The sequence below is a fragment of the Bombina bombina genome, chromosome 8 (genome assembly GCF_027579735.1).
Source record: "Bombina bombina isolate aBomBom1 chromosome 8, aBomBom1.pri, whole genome shotgun sequence".
NCBI lineage: Eukaryota > Metazoa > Chordata > Amphibia > Anura > Bombinatoridae > Bombina > Bombina bombina.
This window is the reverse complement of record NC_069506.1, coordinates 198,308,523-198,331,229: the sequence shown is the minus strand read 5'-3', so window position 1 is coordinate 198,331,229 and position 22,707 is coordinate 198,308,523. Positions and strand designations below refer to the sequence as shown.

General features: G+C 39.4%; 1 protein-coding gene across 1 annotated transcript in view; it reads left to right on the top strand.

The window, feature by feature from the left end:
- The window catches only part of FUZ (fuzzy planar cell polarity protein), a 368,361-nt gene that overhangs the window by 7,264 nt on the left and 338,390 nt on the right, over nucleotides 1-22,707 (top strand). The window contains exon 2 of the mRNA XM_053690829.1: nucleotides 21,522-21,643. Coding sequence (XP_053546804.1) covers nucleotides 21,522-21,643 — 122 coding nt within the window. The remainder of the gene's footprint in view (nucleotides 1-21,521; nucleotides 21,644-22,707) is intronic.

Genomic DNA, 22,707 nt, shown 5'->3' with positions numbered 1-22,707 from the left:
GTACTCTCATTGTATGTTTAGAAGCCTGATGAAACAGACAGCAGTCTGAGAAACGCGTTGCTTATTGTATTTTAAACGTCAAGTGTTATATGATTGACACTTTGATTTTTATTTTGTTATTAAATTATGGTTATATATTAACCTCTTTGAGAGTCCGAGCTTATTTGGTCCAGTAGGACGTTGGAGGAACCAATTACCTTGCAGTGTCAGTGAGCTGGGACACTGTGAGATCCTAGTCTGTTTGAATTAGCACAATTGGGTGCTGCTCCGCTTGTGAGTACCATTTTGATTATCACATAACCTGCTTGTACCAACTATATTACACCAGGAGGCGCCTTTGTTGTTTGTGATTATTTCACAGTGAAAACTTGTATCTCTTCAACAGAGAATGTCATGGGAACAAAGCAAATTTGATAATAGACGTTAACTGGAAACCTTTTCACTATCTGTAATGTGTCAAATGCGTTTAATTTTCCTTCAGAGTTCTTGTACTTGCAAAGTAGAATTCATTAATAATTCTGGCAATGTTATATAAATAAGTGTGTAAGTATATTACATTACATATCACTCATTATAAATTATTATAGAATTATACTACAAAGCTTTAATTATATGCAAATGATGAACGAAATCAGCATTGAAGCCCTTAAAGGGACAGTGTACCATAACATTAGTTTTCCCTTAACATGATGGTAAACCCTAGCATTTTTAAGGATTTACCAGTGCTATAAATAAAGGGGACTTTCAGTCATGAAGTATAAAAAAAAATTCATACTTTGTCTGCAAGTTAATTCCGAGCTGAGCGCCTCCGGCCGCCTGCAGCAAAATGCTTTCTTTTTTGACGTTTTCATCTCTTAGCCAATAGCCATGCTAACTGTTCTGCATTATGCCATATGGCTAGCGCGCTATTGGCTAAAAGGTGGAAACGTCACATCAATGAGAAAATATCGTTTGGCAGTGGGAAGCCGCAGGCAAATTAAGGTATTTCAGCATGAAGTTTTTTATACTTGTCCCCTTTATTTATAGCACTGGCAAGTCCTAGCATTTAAAAAATGCCAGGGTTTACCGTCACTTTAATGTGTTTCCAATGACTTGTTATACAAGGTGCCAAATATAAAATGTATGAAGCTTGTTCCTTTAAATTTATTTTTGTGTAGAGATCGCAACATTTTTCGCTTTGAAAACCACAAACAATGTAAATGGGCTGAAGTTGCAAGGAGATTATCTTATCACTTTGTGTAAACACAAAGGCTTTCTTATTTTATCTCTGTCTGAGATAAAATTGAAGATGAACATTTTAGTACCTACCCCCCCCCACACACACACTGGGTATGTAATTTGCTATGATTGATCTTGTTTACATAGATTTTCTGTATCCATTACTGCAGTATTGCAATTTACAGTATAGTTGGCTGTTTCAACAGGCAAGAACAGCTATTTTAGATGACAAAATAAAGGTAAATTATCTATTTTGTAAAACAATTTAATACCCTCCAAGACGTAAAATGGATTATTGGGAGTATGTTAAAGGGACAGTAAAGGAAGAATTAAACTTTCCAATATACTTATTTTACCTAATTTGCTTCGTTCTCTAGGTATGCCTATGTAGGATAACAGCAGCAAGGCACTACTGGAAGCTGATTGGCGTTTGTCTAGCTTCCAGTAGTGCATTGCTGCTCCTTTAACAAAGGATACCACGAGAATGAAGCAAATTCGAAAACAGAAGTAAATTGCAAAGTTGTTTAACCCCTTAACGACCAGCGGCGTACCCTGTATGGCACTGGTCGTTATGCCCTTAAGGTACGATGCTGCTGTCCTGGTCCTCTTTCTGCCGTGATCTCTCTAAAACTAGCAAGATAGCGCTATTTCTGCATGGTAGTGCAGAAATAGGCAGGCACTCTGTGGCCCTTTCTGCATCAGACAGTGGTGGTGAAGATCGTTGGTGGTTGGGAGGGTAAGCAGGGATGCGGAAGGGCGGCCCATCGCGGGAGGTGGGGGGTTCTGTTAGGCTATGAAAAACACCCCACTGAGAGCGGCAGGGAGGGGGAAGGAGGGAGAGGGGGAAACTGGTTATGATACTGAGGGATGGGATAAGAGAGTGGGGTATTTAGGGGGGCAGCTACACTACAGAAAAAAATGGGTATTTTATTTTTTATTTTTTAAATGAGCATAATTTACAGCAAATTGGGTACTGGCTGACAGCTTCCATTACCTAAGATTGCGGCAATTAGGTAGAGGGGGATCAGGGAGGTTGGGGGGTAAGGGAGGATCCTACACTGCAGAAAATATATGTAAAAAAAATATTTTTAAAAAAAAGCCTTTTATTTTAGTACGGGCAGACTTTCTGCCAGTACTTAAAGGGACAGGAAACCCAAAAATGTTCTTTCACGATTCACATAGAGAATACAATTTTAAATAACTTTCAAATTTACTTCTATTATCTAATTAGTTTCATTCTCTTGGTATCATTTGTTGAAGGAGCAGCAATGCACTACTGGTTTCTAACTGAACAAATGGGTGAGCCAATGACAATCAGTATATATATGCAGCTACCAAACAGCAGATCGAACCTAGGTTCTTTGCTGCTCCTGAGCTTACCTAGATAAACATTTCAGCAAAGGATAAAAAGAGAAGGAAGCAAATAAATAATAGAATTAAATTTGAAAGTTGTTTAAAATTGTATTCTCTATCTGCATCATGAAAGAAAAAAATTGGGTTTCATGTCCCTTTAAGATGGGGGTGACCATTGTGGGGTGGGAGAGGGAAGAGAGCTGTTTAAGAGGGATTAGGGAGGGATCAGGGGGTGCGATGTGTCAGGTGGGGGGTAATCTATACACTAAAGATAAAATTAACCATACAAGCTACCTAAGTAACCCCTTCACTGCTGGGCATAATACAAGTGAGGTGCGCAGCCGCATTTAGCAGCCTTCTAATTACCAAAAAGCAATACCAAAACCAAATATGTCTGCTATTTCTAAACAAAGGGGATCCCAGAGAAGCATTTACAACCATTTGTGTCATGATTGCACAAGCTGTTTGTAAATAATTTCAGTGAGAAACCAAAAATTTTGAAAAAAGTTAACAATTTTTCTTTTTATTTGATCGCATTTGCCGGTGAAATGGTGGTATGAAATATACCAAAATGGGCCTAGATCAATACTTTGGGTTGTCTGCTAAAACAAAATATATAGTTTTGATAGGTAAATATAAAAAAGACTCTATTTCTGTTTAAATGTAGTGATGGCAAAAATGCTAAAAATGCTCTGGTCTTTTGAGGAAGTTTTGTCTGAAATGCCCGGTCCTTAAGGGGTTAAACCTGAATGTTCTTTCCAAATCACAAAATAAAAAAAAAGTGTTATTTCCCTTCTAAATGAAAAATAAGTAATTTCTTATGCAACACTGACACCCAGTGGTAGAAAAATAATTGCACCCTTTTTCCCATAAAGTTGACTTCTCAATACTTCCATTTAGTGGTCACTATCATATTTAAGTTTTTATTACCTTGTCAACATTTATCTAAAACAACCTCAAAGTGTTCTGTAGAGCAATGACAAATATGCATGATTTACTAGCAGTTTACAATGTAATTTTGGTAATAATAAAAGCTATAAAGAGCCACAACTTATTTGTTGGATTTCCTTGGTAAAAAAACACTTTGCCCATACCTTTTTGAAAGCTATTTTATGTCTTCCCTATTTAAGGCCAGTATTTTTATTCTCATTATTTGGATTTCTGGCATAAATATAGTTTGCTATTGGGATGGGAACGCTCATAACGTTTTCTGTCAGTAGTATCCTATATACTGTTGAATACTTGAATTTCTTATCTCTGTAATTTCTGTGTTCAGTCCCTAAGATGCTTATTTTCTCAGAATGCATCTGATGGGACTTGGTAACTTGTGAGTCTTAAACGCAGGGATGGGAAACCTTGGCCCTCCAGATGTTTCAGAATTACATTTCCCATGATGCTCAACTGCACTTCAGAGTGCCTAGGCATCATGGGTAATGTAGTTCTGAAACATCAGGAGTGCCAAGGTTCCCCATCCCTGCTTTTATGCATCATCTTTTAGAGCAGTTTTCTAATGATTCTGTTAGTGAAGATTTTTTTGAACCTCATAGGATTGTGTAAAAGTGTTATTTCCTTTATTTGTGATGACATATTTGACAAAATTAACATTAAAGGGATTTGGAACACACATTTATTCTTTCATGATTCAGATAGAGCATGCACTGAAGCCACCAATCAGCAATGGCTAATCAGGTGCTGAACAAAAATGGGCTGGCTCCTAAGTTTACATTCCTGCTTTTTCAAATAAAGATACCAAGGGAACGAAGGGAAATTGATAATAGGAGTAAATTAGAAAGTTGCTTAAAATTGCATGGTCTATCTGGATCACAAAAGAAACAATTTGGGTTTCATGTCCCTTTTCATAGCCCTTTACCACGGTTAATAGCCTGTTATTGAGGTTCTCTAAAATCTGGCACTGCAGCATACTACACAGTAATTGCTTAGATAAACATACAATAGGGGTTTACTTTAACAAAAGGAGGCAGATGTCTACTGAAGTTGCCTCTGTTTGCTGTAAATACAGAGGTAGCCTGCAACACAAATTGCCAGGGAGTTTTTGCTGAGCCTGAGGGGAGCTTTAACAGAGCCCTTATTTCCTTCACTGTTTGGACAAGAGGGTAAGGGACCTATTTTTTAAAAGCTTGTGTATTGAATGTGCCCTCCTGAGAATGCAGATGCTCACTTTGAGTAGGGGGTGACCATCTACCCCACTGGATTCCAGGGATAATTTCTATGATGTTTAAAGAGGTTATTACATATCCGATCTCTTCCTCTTCATTACTTAGATGGAGTTGAGAGCCCTGATTTGTGATTTTATTGAGTGGCTACATTTCCCTCTAATTTACAGATCTCAGTGGCAATTACATACCTCACTAGGCACGGAAAGATTTCTTGTAGAGGAGGCTCTTTCAGCTTTCTGTCATCCCTCCATAAAACACACTAAGGGCCAAGGAATCCCAATATGGGAAGGAAAGCATAGTATCTTGTCATACATCAGTCATTTTTTGAAACTGATTGTAATTCATTTTTTTGACCACTTGATGGCGGCATTATCTAAGAAATAATATGACATGAACATTTTTGTTTCATCACTCCCCATAGAGCATGGGTGTCCAAACTTTGCTCTCCAGAGGTTTTGGAACTACATTTCCCATGATGCTCAGCTTTATCTAGCTGAGCATCATGGGAAATGTAGTTCCAAAACCTCTGGAGAGCAAAGTTTGGACACCCCTGCCATAGAGCATACACGTTTACAATTTACTTCTTTTGTGAAATTTGCTTCATTCTCTTGGCATCCTTTGCTAAAGAGCAGGACTGAGAGATAGCTGAACACGCTGGAATAGCCAATGACAAGAGGCGTATAAATGTAGTCACCAATCGGCAACTAGCCCCCAGCAGGGCATTGCTGCTCCTAAACCTACCTAGGTATGCTCTTGTACAAATGATTCCAAGATAATAAAGCAAATTAGATAATATAGAAGTAAAATGTAAAGTTTTATAAAATTGCGTGTTTGAACTAAATCATGAAAGTTAAATTAGATTTTTGCACTTTTATGCCCCTTGAAGCACTATAAGTAGGCTGACCATATTGCCACTTTAAGAAGGGACACATATGAAAAATACTTATGTCAGGGTTCTTATACAAAACATTTCTTTAAACAGCCCTGACATATGTATTTTTCATGTGTGTCCCTTTTTAAAGCGCCAATATGGTCACCCTAACTATAAGCCACTTTAAACCAATATGCATTTGTTGGCCCCCAGGGGATGGCTGTAGCAGACATGAGCCTGAGGCGGCATTAGAGGTTGAGGTAAGCAGGTGTTTAGGGGGATTTTCCAGTCCTTATTACATCTTAGCACTAAGCTCTGTTATTCTGGTATGAGTCTCAGCCATTCTCTGCTAAAAACAGTTAGCTTGACAAACCTAGGCGCTATGGGGGCACTGACACCTGAAAGTTAGGCTCTGGTTTAGATTTCCCAAGACAGCCATGGAAATATATGGGGTTTCATGTCCCTTTAAATTTAGCTTGTTGTGGCTGGATCGTTTCTAGGCCTAGTAGCTGTGGAATACAAATCCAAGAGGAGAGAGAGGAAGAAAAACAAAGTATGGTTAATATAAATCCACAAAGTTTGGTTTAGTATGGGACACCTTACAAAAATAGAGTTTAAATTCATCTTTGGGAGTGTTGCCAATGAGAACAAATAACGGGATATTTGGTGCACATCCACTTGCAAATAAACAAAACAGTTTTAAATGCTGCACAAATTGCCTGCAAAGCTCAGCTATGGTTATATTGTGTGACTAAGATCCCAAATTTAATTTGCAGCATTTAAAATGTTTTTTTTTTTATTTGGGAGTGGATGCCTGCCAGTTCCCCCTGTTTTGTGTATTTGTAATATATATACAGTTGTAATTGATAAGGCACTCACTTAAAAGTTCATAAAACTTAAGGTTTAATGTAGCAAAATATTAAAACGTCATGGCCTAGATTTAGAGTTGGGCGGTAGCCGTCAAAACCAGCGTTAGAGGCTCCTAACGCTGGTTTTTACCGCCCTCTGGTATTTGGAGTCAGTCATTAAAGGGTCTAACGCTCACTTTTCAGCCGCGACTTTTCCATACCGCAGATCCCCTTACGTCAATTGCGTATCCTATCTTTTCAATGGGATCTTTCTAACGCTGGTATTTAGAGTCGTGGCTGAAGTGAGCGTTAGAACTCTAACGACAAAACTCCAGCCGCAGAAAAAAGTCAGTAGTTAAGAGCTTTCTGGGCTAACGCCGGTTTATAAAGCTCTTAACTACTGTGCTCTAAAGTACACTAACACCCATAAACTACCTATGTACCCCTAAACCGAGGCCCCCCCACATCGCCGCCACTCTATAAAAATTTTTTTAACCCCTAATCTTCCGCTCCGTACACTGCTGCCAACTACGTTATCCCTATGTACCCCTAATCTGCTGCCCCTAACACCGCCGACCCCTATATTATATTTATTAACCCCTAATCTGCCCCCCACAACGTCGCCGCCAGCTACCTACACTTATTAACCCCTAATCTGCCGTCCGCACGCCGCCGCCAGCTACATTATAGCTATGTACCCCTAATCTGCTGCCCCTAACACCGCCGACCCCTATATTATATTTATTAACCCCTAATCTGCCCCCGACAACGTCGCCTCCACCTACCTACAGTTATTAACCCCTAATCTGCCGAGCGGACCGCACCGCTATTATAATAAAGTTATTAACCCCTAATCCGCCTCACTCCCCCCTCAATAACCCTATAATAAATAGTATTAACCCCTAATCTGCCCTCCCTAACATCGCCGACACCTAACTTCAAGTATTAACCCCTAATCTGCCGATCGGAGCTCACCGCTACTCTAATAAATTTTTTAACCCTAACCCTAACACCCCCCTAAGTTAAATATAATTTTATTCTAACGAAATAAATTAACTCTTATTAAATAAATTATTCCTATTTAAATCTAAATACTTACCTGTAAAATAAACTCTAATATAGCTACAATATAAATTATAATTATATTATAGCTATTTTAGGATTAATATTTATTTTACAGGCAACTTTGTATTTATTTTAACCAGGTACAATAGCTATTAAATAGTTAAGAACTATTTAATAGCTAAAATAGTTAAAATAATTACAAAATTACCTGTAAAATAAATCCTAACCTAAGTTACAATTAAACCGAACACTACACTATCAATAAATAAATTAAATAAAATACCTACAATTATCTACAATTAAACCTAACACTACACTATCAATAAATTAATTAAATACAATATCTACAATTATCTACAATTAAACCTAACACTACACTATCAATAAATTAATTAAATAAAATACCTACAATTATCTACAATTAAACCTAACACTACACTATCAATAAATTAATTAAATACAACATCTACAAATAAATACAATTAAATAAACTAACTAAAGTACAAAAAATAAAAAAGAACTAAGTTACAAAAAATAAAAAAATATTTACAAACATTAGAAAAATATTACAACAATTTTAAACTAATTACACCTACTCTAAGCCCCCTAATAAAATAACAAAGCCCCCCAAAATAAAAAAATGCCCTACCCTATTCTAAATTAAAAAAGTTCAAAGCTCTTTTACCTTACCAGCCCTGAACAGGGCCCTTTGCGGGGCATGCCCCAAAGAATTCAGCTCTTTTGCCTGTAAAAAAAACACATACAATACCCCCCCCCCAACATTACAACCCACCACCCACATACCCCTAATCTAACCCAAACCCCCCTTAAATAAACCTAACACTAAGCCCCTGAAGATCTTCCTACCTTATCTTCACCATACCAGGTTCACCGATCGGTCCTCGGAAGTGTTGATCCAAGCCCAAGCGGGGGGCTGAAGAGTGACGTCCATCCTCGGGCTGAAGTCTGGATCCAAGCGGCAGCTGAAGAAATCCATCATCGGGCTGAAGTCGGAAGTCCATCATCGGGATGAAGTCTTCTATCAAGCCGCATCTTCAATCTTCTTTCTTCTGGAGCGGAGCGGAGCCATCTTCTTCTAAGCCGACGCGGAACATCCTCTTCAACCGACGCCTACTCGCCGAATGACGGTTCCTTTAAATGACGTCATCCAAGATGGCGTCCCTCGAATTCCGATTGGCTGATAGGATTCTATCAGCCAATCGGAATTAAGGTAGGAATATTCTGATTGGCTGATGGAATCAGCCAATCAGAATCAAGTTCAATCCGATTGGCTGATCCAATCAGATTGAGCTCGCATTCTATTGGCTGATCGGAACAGCCAATAGAATGCGAGCTCAATCTGTTTGGCTGATTGGATCAGCCAATCGGATTGAACTTGATTCTGAGTGTTAGGTGCAGACGTAGGAAGTGTTTCCCCATAGCAAACAATGGGGCTGTGTTAGGAGCTGAACTCGGCTTTTTTGCAGGTGTTAGTTTTTTTTTCAGCTCAAACAGCCCCATTATTTTCTATGGGGGAATCGTGCACGAGCACGTTTTTGAAGCTGGCCGCGTCCGTAAGTACCGCTGGTATTGAGAGTTGAAGTTGCGTTAAATATGCTCTACGCTCCTTTTTTGGAGCCTAACGCAGCCATTCTGTGAACTCTCAATACCAGCGGTATTTAAAAGGTGCGGCCAGAAAAAAGCCAGCGTTAGCTACGCACCCCTTTGGCCGCAGAACTCTAAATCTAGGCGCACTCACAGAACAATTTTCTCAATGACATTATAAAACAATAAGATATTAGGTTATCATAGGTTACTGTTCTCTTTGTTGTAGTTTTTTAAACGTTCATTGTTACGATTCTCTGTTGCAGTCTATTTTTATGTGGAGGGATGGCTGCTTCTCAGATTCTTTCCGGCACCAATATGAAGTTCAGTAAAACCTTTCAAAATATAAAGCTAGAAGTGCACAGAAGCCTTCTCATAGTGTAGTGCGTTTAATATATGAACAAATAAACCCCATACAGTGTAACAAATCCCATTTGGATGGCTACTCACTTGAAGTACTCTGTCAATATGAGGTCATTATTTGCATAGTTTGTGGGCTATTTCCAGCCACTGCTCATCAAGGCAGCAGTTTTTACCGAGTTGACAACGCTGACACCACTTCACTCATATCCCCAAAACAAAAACACAAGTTCTAGATCCAATGGAAAAACCGCTTCAGCAGCACCTGTTTCTCCTGTTAAGTGTGGTCAGTCCACGGGTCATCATTACTTCTGGGATATTAACTCCTCCCCAACAGGAAGTGCAAGAGGATTCACCCAGCAGAGCTGCTATATAGCTCCTCCCCTCTACGTCACCTCCAGTCATTCTCTTGCACCCAACGAATAGATAGGATGTGTGAGAGGACTGTGGTGATTATACTTAGTTTTATACCTTCAATCAAAAGTTTGTTATTTTATAATAGCACCGGAGTGTGTTATTCCTTCTCTGGTAGAATTTGAAGAAGAATCTACCTGAGTTTTTTCTATGATTTTAGCCGGCGTAGTTAAGATCATATTGCTGTTTCTCGGCCATCTGAGGAGAGGTAAACTTCAGATCAGGGGACAGCGGGCAGATTAATCTGCAAAGAGGTATGTAGCAGCTTATTATTTTCTGACAATGGAATTGATGAGAAAATTCTGCCATACCGATATAATGTAAACTCAGCCTTAAATGCAGTAGCAGCAATTGGTATCAGGCTGTCATGTATGTATATTTTACACTTCAGTATTCTGGGGAATGGCACTTCACTGGAATTATACTGTATGCATAAGACTTTAGCTTAATTTGCAGGGACTAGCAACAGGCTTTTTAATAACACTTAATTTATGTTAAACGTTTTTTGCTGGCATGTAAAATCGTTTCATTTTCTGAGGTACTGGGTGAAAAAATGTTTTGGGCACTATTTTTTTCCACTTGGCAGTCGTTTTATTTAATTTATGACAGTTTACTGATCTCTCTCACTGTTGTGTGTGAGGGGGAGGGGCCTTTTTTGGCGCTTTTGCTACGCATCAAAAAATTCAGTCAGAAGTTTATTGTATTCCCTGCATGACGTTACTTCTAAATCTAAATTACTTAATATACCTTTCAAAGGGCAGACCTTATTCGGGCCCGGATTGAAAGAAATTATCGCTGACATTACAGGAGGTAAAGGCCATGCCCTGCCTCAAGACAGAGCCAAACCTAAGGCTAGACAGTCTAATTTTCGTTCCTTTCGTAATTTCAAAGCAGGAGCAGCATCAACTTCCTCTGCACCAAAACAGGAAGGAGCTGTTGCTCGCTACAGACAAGGCTGGAGACCTAACCAGTCCTGGAACAAGGGCAAGCAGGCCAGGAAACCTGCTGCTGCCCCTAAGACAGCATGAATTGAGGGCCCCCGATCCGGGAACGGATCTAGTGGGGGGCAGACTTTCTCTCTTCGCCCAGACTTGGGCAAGAGATGTCCAGGATCCCTGGGCGTTAGAGATCATATCTCAGGGATACCTTCTGGACTTCAAATCCTCTCCCCCAAGAGGGAGATTTCATCTGTCAAGGTTGTCAACAAACCAAATAAAGAAAGAGGCGTTTCTACGCTGCGTACAAGACCTTTTATTAATGGGAGTAATCCATCCGGTTCCACGGTCGGAACAAGGACAAGGGTTTTACTCAAATCTGTTTGTGGTTCCCAAAAAAGAGGGAACTTTCAGGCCAATCTTGGATTTAAAGATCCTAAACAAATTCCTAAGAGTTCCATCGTTCAAAATGGAAACTATTCGGACAATTTTACCCATGATCCAAAAGGGTCAGTTCATGACCACAGTGGATTTAAAGGATGCTTACCTTCACATACCGATTCACAAAGATCATTACCGGTATCTAAGGTTTGCCTTTCTAGACAGGCATTACCAGTTTGTAGCTCTTCCATTCGAATTGGCTACGGCTCCAAGAATCTTCACAAAGGTTCTGGGTGCTCTTCTGGCGGTACTAAGACCGTGAGGAATTTCGGTAGCTCCGTACCTAGACGACATTCTGATACAAGCTTCAAGCTTTCAAACTGCCAAGTCTCATACAGAGTTAGTACTGGCATTTCTAAGGTCGCATGGATGGAAGGTGAACGAAAAGAAGAGTTCTCTCTTTCCACTCACAAGAGTTCCCTTCTTGGGGACTCTTATAGATTCTGTAGAAATGAAAATTTACCTGACAGAAGACAGGTTAACAAAGCTTCAAAATGCATGCCGTGTCCTTCATTCCATTCAACACCCGTCAGTGGCTCAATGCATGGAGGTAATCGGCTTAATGGTAGCGGCAATGGACATAGTACCCTTTGCACGCCTACACCTCAGACCGCTGCAATTGTGCATGCTAAGTCAGTGGAATGGGGATTACTCAGACTTGTCCCCTTCTATGAATCTGGATCAAGAGACCAGAAATTCTCTTCTATGGTGGCTTTCTCGGCCACATCTGTCCAGGGGGATGCCATTCAGCAGGCCGGACTGGACAATTGTAACAACAGACGCCAGCCTACTAGGTTGGGGCGCTGTCTGGAATTCTCTGAAGGCTCAGGGACAATGGAATCAGGAGGAGAGTCTCCTACCAATAAACATTCTGGAATTGAGAGCAGTTCTCAATGCCCTTCTGGCTTGGCCCCAGTTGACAACTCGGGGGTTCATCAGGTTTCAGTCGGACAACATCACGACTGTAGCCTACATCAACCATCAGGGAGGGACAAGGAGCTCCCTAGCAATGATGGAAGTATCAAAGATAATTCGCTGGGCAGAGTCTCACTCTTGCCACCTGTCAGCAATCCACATCCCGGGAGTGGAGAACTGGGAGGCGGATTTTTTAAGTCGTCAGACTTTTCATCCGGGGGAGTGGGAACTTCATCCGGAGGTCTTTGCCCAAATACTTCGACATTGGGGCAAACCAGAGATAGATCTCATGGCGTCTCGACAGAACGCCAAGCTTCCTTGTTACGGGTCCAGATCCAGGGATCCGGGAGCGGTTCTGATAGATGCTTTGACAGCACCTTGGACCTTCGGGATGGCTTATGTGTTTCCACCCTTCCCGATGCTTCCTCGATTGATTGCCAGAATCAAACAGGAGAGAGCATCAGTGATTCTAATAGCGCCTGCATGGCCACGCAGGACTTGGTATGCAGATCTGGTGGACATGTCATCCTGTCCACCGTGGTCTCTACCTCTGAAACAGGACCTTCTGATACAGGGTCCCTTCAAACATCAAAATCTAATTTCTCTGAAGCTGACTGCTTGGAAATTGAACGCTTGATTTTATCAAAACGTGGTTTTTCTGAGTCAGTTATTGATACCTTAATACAGGCTAGGAAGCCTGTTACCAGAAAGATTTACCATAAGATATGGCGCAAATACTTATATTGGTGCGAATCCAACAGTTACTCATGGAGTAAGGTTAGGATTCCGAGGATATTGTCTTTTCTACAAGAAGGTTTGGAAAAGGGTTTATCCGCTAGTTCCTTAAAGGGACAGATTTCAGCTCTGTCCATTCTTTTACACAAACGTCTGTCAGAAGTTCCGGACGTTCAAGCTTTTTGTCAGGCTTTAACTAGGATCAAGCCTGTGTTTAAAACTGTTGCTCCGCCATGGAGTTTGAACTTAGTTCTTAATGTTTTACAGGGTGTTCCGTTTGAACCCCTTCATTCCATAGATATTAAGCTGTTATCTTGGAAAGTTCTATTTTTAATGGCGATTTCCTCGGCTCGAAGAGTCTCTGAGTTATCTGCCTTACATTGTGATTCTCCTTATCTGATTTTTCATTCAGACAAGGTAGTTCTGCGTACTAAACCTCGGTTCCTACCTAAGGTGGTCACTAACAGGAATATCAATCAAGAGATTGTGGTTCCATCTTTGTGTCCTAATCCTTCTTCGAAGAAGGAACGTCTGCTACACAATCTAGATGTAGTCCGTGCCCTGAAATTTTATCTACAGGCAACTAAGGATTTTCGACAAACGTCTTCCCTGTTTGTCGTTTATTCTGGTCAGAGGAGAGGTCAAAAAGCTTCGGCTACCTCTCTCTCTTTTTGACTTCGTAGCATAATACGGTTAGCCTATGAGACTGCTGGACAGCAGCCTCCTGAAAGAATTACAGCACATTCTACTAGAGCTGTGGCTTCCACTTGGGCCTTTAAGAATGAGGCTTCTGTTGAACAGATTTGCAAGGCTGCAACTTGGTCTTCTCTTCATACTTTTTCCAAATTTTACAAATTTGACACTTTTGCTTCTTCGGAGGCTGTTTTTGGGAGAAAGGTTCTTCAGGCAGTGGTTCCTTCCGTATAAAGAGCCTGCCTGTCCCTCCCGTCATCCGTGTACTTTAGCTTTGGTATTGGTATCCCAGAAGTAATGATGACCCGTGGACTGACCACACTTAACAGGAGAAAACAAAATTTATGCTTACCTGATAAATTCCTTTCTCCTGTAGTGTGGTCAGTCCACGGCCCGCCCTGTTTTTTACGGCAGGTAAATATTTTTTAAATTATACTCCAGTCACCACTACACCCTTTGGCTTCTCCTTTCTCGTTGGTCCTTGGTCGAATGACTGGAGGTGACGTAGAGGGGAGGAGCTATATAGCAGCTCTGCTGGGTGAATCCTCTTGCACTTCCTGTTGGGGAGGAGTTAATATCCCAGAAGTAATGATGACCCGTGGACTGACCACACTACAGGAGAAAGGAATTTATCAGGTAAGCATAAATTTTGTTTTTTCCATTGGATCTGGAGCCACCCATATGGGATTTGTTGCACTTTATGTGATTTCCTTGTTCATATATTAAATGTACTACACTATGATGAAACTTCTGTCTTTATATTTTGAAATGTGTGTGTATAAAAATGTAATGATCTACTTGTACCAATATTACTCAGTGTTTGATAAAGAGCAACACTTTGGGTGCTTCCCTGCTAAATATCTACAAGCATCAAGGGATACTTTTACTTTCATGATTCAAATAGAGCATGTCAATTTAAGCAACTTTCTAATTTACTTTTATCAATTTTCTTTCGTTCTCAGCACCCAGGGTGCTGAACCAAAAAAGTGCCAGCTCTTAAGCTTAGATTTCTGCTTTTTTTTAATAAAGATAGCGAGAGAACAAAGACAAATTGATAATAGGAGTAAATTATAAAGTTGCTTAAAATTGCATGCTCTATCTGAATAATGAACGATAAAAAAAATTGGATTTAGTATACCTTTTAATATTCCAAATCCAGGGAAACCACCAAACACGTATGCTAATTTTATGCCGATTTCCTTACATAATCTTGACATTAAACTTTATGCCAAGATTGTCTTGACTCGCTTTAACACTATTCCTTTTTTAGTGAATACTGATTCGGTGGGCTTCACTATTGGACGTCAAGGTCTGGATGACACACGTAGACTCCTCCAATATATTTCTGGAGGCTAATAATCTTGGTCAAACATATGTCACCCACTTTCTTGATACCAAGAAGGCACTTGACCAGATTAACTGAACCTATATGTTTGAAATTTTACAAAAAATTAGTTTTATATAGGCCTTCAACACTTGCATAACTGCCCTATACTTTTGTCCAAAGACCTAGTGCGGGGACTTGGTTTTTTTTTTTTTTTCTATTGCCATTACCAATGGCACTCACCAGGGTTGCCCATTCTCCTTGAAATTATTTGACATGTTCATGGAACCTCTAACAGAAGTGATCAGGCAATAGGAGAATGCAGAGGGGGTACACTTATATGGCACATGCCAAAAGTTGCTTTTTCAGATGACCTTACTGTTATAGTCTCAAACCATATTTCCTCCCTGCCAGCCTTGTTCTTAATATTGGATTGTCAGGGTTTTTTCCCTGTTTTGTTTGCCATGTGCTGCTGGCAGCCATTTTACTTACCTCTCTTGCTGACACTGGTGCATACTGTGTGATGCTTCTCATTTCCTGCACTTCCTTTTATGGCCAGACTGGTATACATAATCCGTGTGAGACAGGATGCAGTCTCAGAATTGTGATGTCATCACTTATTATTTAAAGGGCCTCTGTGCAGTATGCTTTGCCCTTGCGTTGTCTCAGACCTGTTTGTGAGAGCTGTGTATTAACTGGCTGTCTGAAGTCCCTCCTGGTTTCTGATCCCTGGCTTGTTCCTGACTCTGCTGTTCTCCTTGTTCCTGATTCCGGCTCGTCTGACTACTCGCTTTGGCTCCTGACTCAGCTCGTCTGACTACCAGCTCTGGTTTTGTTTCCTGGCTTGTTATTAATAAAGGTGTGATTATTTTTGCACTTCTCGTCTCAGTCTGATTCCTGGCACCCTGACATGGATGAATTTGGTTTTATTAGTTATTATAAACCTAGAGCAAAAGGAAGGAATTGGAACAAACCTCCTTACCAGAGGGTATAACTTTATGACACCCATTATGGATTCCATAGCAAGTTTGAATAAAGAATTTAACCTCTGAATTTTTTAGTGCAGTCTCCAAATCTGGGATTGAGTAATATTTCTTACTAACATTTCTCCACACCCCTAACCCATACACTCTTTTAGGGCTCTCCTTTCAGCTCTTCAAGACTCCTACCCCCTACTAAGGGACCAGTGCAGGATAGAAACAGTATTTGGGCAGTCTATACTATTGCACAATTTCAGATACCTTTTCCCCACCGGTACCACTTTGATTTGAATATCATAGGTTATGTTGCTTACTTCACTCATGAGTTTTTCTTGACCATTCACTAACTGATTAGGAGAAATGTTGTGAATCTGAAAAGCCTTTTCCTAAAATGCTCACACTTTCCTGCAGGGACATTACAACCCTTCCTCTTTTCTTTAAATCTGCTCGTCAGACATTGGGAGACTTATTTAGCCTTCTCAGCCTCTCTCGAAGCTTGGCACTTAGTGACTCTTTCCACAAAGCAGATGGTCCATTGCGTTACTCTTTACAAATTATATTTCAAAGTCTTTATACAATGGCATTTAATGTCAGTGCGGTTTGTTAAAAACTTCTAATTCACCTCTGTGCTGGAGAAATTGTGGTAATCTTGGTACCTGCTTCCATATTTGGTGGGAGTGGTGTTCTTCTTTTGTCGGACACGGGAATCTCCTTATTAGATCCACCTCAGACTGGGTTATTTCACTATTGCAATATTGCAATATTTGTATATAGTTGTTGACCCTTGCCAGATCCTGATGTAAGGCTGCTCCTCCTAAATGGCCCTGTTTCTTGACTGTTATGACTTACCTGTAGTCTAAAATTAAGTTACAATGTTTGACTGGGAAGCTATGGAGACTAGAGACACAGAAAACTAGACCTTCACGATAAATATAGAATAATAGGTGATGGCGGTTACTTGTCCCCAGATTAGTCTCCAATATTCCACTATGCCTTGTGGAAGGCATAGCTCTTGGGACAATGTATCAATTATCCTTTTCTTCTCCTTATCTATCCTCCTCCTTTTTTTTTTTTTCCCCCTTTGTATTTTGTCTTAACGAGCTCAGCCCCTAAATATGTTTTTGCTCATGTTTAGTCATTTTCTACTTCCTCACTTATCTCCCCGTCCTATTTCTAACTATTGACTCCTCTCGACTTTATAGTTTGCACCCTTGTGGTTATGCTGGAGACATGAGTACCAATTTATGTTTGACATAAAGTTTTCATGGTATTCTCTTGTTTACTTTATATTTAGTTATATTATTATAGTCATTCTCAGTTGAATCAATAATTGGTATAATTTAAATTAATTGGAACTACCCTTCTATGGTTATTTTTTATTTATAGCATCATGTTTATAGCTCTTTATTTCTGTTACCTGAACACGAATATATACTTCATGGGATATGTTTGTCATCTACTTCAGTTGTGGTTTGTTAATACAAACAGAATCATTATTTTTTTTTATTTTGTTTGGTTTCTTGCTGTAGTAGGAATAGCTACACCTATTTGACTGTAAATTTTAGCAAACTTGATTGTCTATACATATCATTATGCTTTTTACCGTGTATCATTTCATATTGCTTTAGTAAACAAAGTTTAAAAAAAAAGTGGACTTCAGCAGGGCTATGTTTGTTCCCAATGGGCCACATGTGCCCCTCTACAATAGTTTTTGCATCCCCATGGAAAAAGTAGAAATGTGGATGTGTGTCATAGTTTTTGTAGTCCCAAGTAAAAGCAGAACAAAAATATGTGCTTTGGGTACCTCTGGTTATTGCGCAAACTAAAATGAGCCTTCTGTAGGGAAGAACAGCAAATAAAGGGTACCCTGCAGCATTATGTAAAATAATAATTTTATGTATGCACATATTTTGTAGTGCGTAATTGTTGACATGACGACATAAATACAAAAAAGTTTATTTCTCAGGCAGGCAAATTCATTTTATAAAAGAATAGAATAAAAATAGCCTCTTTGATATACAACAAAGAAAAAAGGAACTTTAAAGGGACAGTTAATGATGAATACTAGACAGAGTGATATATTCAAAGCAAAGACTAGCCAAATCACAATATCCGGGAGTAGTATTTAACATTGTTCATTATTTAAATATTGAAAAATAAGTGAAAAATGTGTTTACGTAAAGCAATGGGTGCCACCATGTTGTAACCTAGGTTATTTTGATAAAATGACAAGAATTAAACAGGTTATTCTAATCACCCATTAGTGCACCACAACACCCTTCTAAGGGCCATATTACAGTGGAGCGCTAAATATCATGTAAGTGATATTTGTGCTGCACTGTGTAATACCAGCGCTCACTTAGGCATCAGAACCTAAGCGCAGCGAAGGTGGTAAGAAGCGCAGCGATGGCAACAAATATAAATATATATGTATTTGATTATATACATATGTATTTATGTGTTAATATGCGTATATACACATTAACACATAACTATATATGTATGTTAAGCATATACATATATATTTACTGGGAACACACAGTTCCCATAGACTGCAATGTAAAGGCACTTTTCAGTGCCGTTATTTTTCTAACACCCCACTACCGACAACTTTACCCCAAAATACTGCCTTGTGCAGTAAGTTTTTAAAAAATGAAAGATGCTGTCATCTTTATTTTTAATAAAATATACTAATACTAGTCTGTATTTTGAGGGCATTTGGGGCACATTTATAAAATTATCCAGAGATCTTACCTCTGGTTAATTTTATAAGTTCTAAAAGCTACCGCAAGCTAGAGGTAGTAATAACCAGCTACTTGTAATGGCTGATAATTATCGCACGCCGAAAAAAGGGCCAATTTGCCCGTCTGCGCTACACTTGTAATCTAGCCCTAAGGCTGTAAAGAAGAGCTAATAAAGGAGAAGAGAAGATCTGTGAGATATCATTTACGAGTAACACATTATTTCTTGTTGTTTAACCCTTTAATGACAACTGACGTACCAGGTACGTCATGCATTAACAAGTAGTTAATGACAATGGACGTACCTGGTACGTCAGTTGTCTAAGAGAGTGCTGGAAGCGATCGCAATCGCTTCCAGCAGCTCTCAGGGTATTGCAGTGATGCCTCCATATGGAGGCATCCTGCAATACCTTTTTAGAAGACTCCGATGCAGAGAGGGCCACTCTGTGACCCTCTCTGCACCGGTAGCGATGGTGCCGGTTCGTTGGTGGGTGGGAGCGCAACAGGGAGGCGGTTGGGCGGCCCATCGCTACCCGGCATAGATGCCCACTAACACCAATGAGGAGGGAAGAGGGGGGGGAAAAAGATTTAAAAAAAAACTAATATAAAATGATCTGGGAGGGGGAGGGGGATAGGGGTATTGTGGGGGCTGCTACACTACAGAAAACATAAAAAATTCCAAAAGAGGAAAAAATACTTTTGTTTTTGGGGCAAATTGGGTACTGGCAGACAGCTGCCAGTACCCAAGATGGCCGCAATTAGATAGGGGAGAGGGTTAGAGAGCTGGGGGGGGGGATCATGGAGGTTGGGGCTAAGGCAGGAGTCCATCACAGCTAAAATATTTTATTTTTTTTATAAAAAAAAAAAAAAAAATCCTTTTATTTAGTACTGGCAGACTTTCTGCCAGTACTTAAGATGGCGGGGACATTTGTGGGGTGGGGGAGGGAAGAGAGCTGTTTGGGAGGGATCAGGGGGTGGGATGTGTCAGGTGGGAGGCTGATCTCTACCCTAAAGCTAAAATTAACCCTGCAAGCTCCCTACAACCTACCTAATTAACCCCTTCACTGCTGGGCATAATTTACGTGTGGTGCGCAGCAGCATTTAGCGGCCTTCTAATTACCAAAAAGCAATGCCAAAGCCATATAAGTCTGCTATTTCTGAACAAAGGGGATCCCAAAGAAGCTTTTACAACAATTTGTGCCATAATAGCACAAGCTGTTTGTAAATAATTTCAGTGAGAAACCTAAAATTGTGAAAAATGTAAAGTTTTTTTTTATTTGCTCGCATTTGGCGGTGAAATGGTGGAATAAAATATACCAAAATGTGCCTAGATCAATACTTTGGGTTGTCTTCTAACAAAAAATATATACATGTCAAGGGATATTCAGGTATTCCTGACAGATATCAGGGTTCCAATGTAACTAGCGCTAATTTTGAAAAAAAGTGGTTTGGAAATAGCAAAGTGCTACTTGTATTTATGGCCCTATAACTTGCAAAAAAAGCTAAGAACATGTAAACATTGGGTATTTCTAAACTCAGGACAAAATTTAGAAACTATTTAGCATGGGTGTTTTTTGGTGATTGTAGATGTGTAACAGATTTTGGGGGTCAAAGTTAGAAAAAGTGTGTTTTTTTCCATTTTTTCCTCATATTTTATTATTTTTTTTGTAGTAAATTATAAGACATGATGAAAATAATGGTATCTTTAGAAAGTCCATTTAATGGCGAGAAAAACGGTATATAATATGTGTGGGTACAGTAAATGAGTAAGAGGAAAATTACAGCTAAACACAAACACCGCAGAAATGTAAAAATAGCCATTGTCATTAAGGGTAAGAAAATTGAAAAATGGTCCGGTCATTAAGGGGTTAAATTAATACCATCTGACATTTCCATTATTTTCTGATACTTGGTAGCAACACATCTTGTTCCTGGCAGATTGCTTCTCTTTCTGTATGTATTTGTATTATAACCCTAGGGAAAGTCTCCCCAATGGTGATGGGGAAGCCAGATGTGGACTCTGCCCAATGTGCTTAGAGGGATATGACTGCACCTCACTGACAAGGACCAAAGGAGGCAGAAACGATCGTCTGCAGTTGCTATTTCCCTTGTTTAGAGGAAAATTAAAGGACCAGTCAATACAGTTGATTTGCATAATCAACAAATGCATGATAAGAAGACAATGCAATAACACTTAGTCTGAACTTCAAACGAGTAGTAGATTTTTGTTAAATAAATTGCAAAGTTATGTCTCTTTCCACTCCCACTGTATCATGTGACAGCCATCAGCCAATCACAAATGCATACACGTACATGCTCAGTAGGAGTTGGTGACTCAAAAAGTGTAAATATAAAAAGACTGTGCACATTTTGTTAATTGAAGTAAATTGGAAAATTGTTTAAAATTGCATGCTCTATCCGAATCATGAAGTTTCATTTTGACTTGAGTGTCCCTTTAACTGTATAACCCATGATGGAGCGCCTTGTCTTGTGCGTAGCTTGTGAAAAGGGCTTAGAAAGGAAGACTGAGGCTAAGCTAAATATACAAGGAAATGTATTTCAGGGCTAGACTGAGCATGTTAGGCAGGATTAGACTAATATACTTCATAAGAGTTCTTCTCTAAGAAAAGCACAATTGGGCTAAAAGTAACTACTCCCAGTTGGTAAATGGGCCATAGAGCAAGCCACTGAGCTGTTGTTCGTTCCTGGCAGACTGCTTCTCTTTCTTTATGTACTCGTACACATCGTAATTGCTAAAAATAAGTTAGGGGTGTCACAAGGCAGAGAAATTGGACAAAAACACACACTGTGTTGTGCAATCCTCATTTTCTCTTTTTATCTTCCAGCTGACATTTTCTGTGATTGGATCATTAAATGGCGTGCATATGTTTGCTAATAACCAGGATGTTATCCTGACATCTACCTGTACAGCAAATTGCCGGGTGGTGTGGAAAGCGTTTCATGACAGGTATGTGTGTCAAAGGGCCAGGAGGAATGACACATAATCCAAGAATGCTGATTTAAATTTATGTTGGAATTAGGGTGATGAAACATTTGGCATTGAAAGATAAAATGTTTAAATATGCATAATAGAAAAATACAAAAAACTTGCAATATACCTTCATTATTTATTTTCCTAGCTTTTTCTGGAATATATATTTTTTCAATTCTGAGAATTAGATGTGCACTCTGCAAACTTCACAAGCCTAACCTTGTCACTTGTCTCTCCTTCATTTGTTGTCAGCGTATTCTGTACTTTCTTTCCTAGCGCTTCCTGGGCTGTAGGAGCAATAAGGCATGCTGAAATAGCGCAGTCTTGCCGCTGTCAGGGAGACCCGTGTTCCTAACATCCTGAAAGCCTTTGTGATGGCCATCGTACAGGGTACTTCGCCGTCATTAAGGGGTTAAAAATACATTAAACTCAAAATTGAACACCTGTAAAAAAGAGCATTTTCTTGCTTTCATTTTAAACTACAGGGTGTATAATAAAATTCTGCACATATCCAATATTATTAGCCTAATGTTCCAGTTCACCTCTACATAAAAATGTTTTTTTTTTTAATTCTAAAAGGGACACTAAACCCAAATTTTTTTTCTTTGATGGTTTAGGTAGAGCATGCAATTTTAAGCAACTTTGTAATTTACTCCTAGTATCATTTTTTCTTTGTTCTCTTGCTATTTTTATTTAAAAAGCAGGAATGTAAAGCTGAGGAACCCAGCCTATTATAGGCACCCTGGATAGCGCTAGCTTATTGGTGGCTCCTAATCTTTACATTCCTGCTTTTTAAATAAAGACGACAACAGAACGAAAAAAAAATTAATAATTGGAGTAAATTAGAAAGTTGCTTAAAATTGCATGCTCTAACAATCATTAAAGAAAAAATGTGGGTTTAGTATCCCTTTAATAGATCAAATGTCCATTTGGGTGTTAGATGTGAATGTTGTGACAATGCCTGTCTGATACAACTAATAAATATATGTTAATAAGATGTGACCATGGAGGCGATTCACGGCCATACTGCATCACAAGAT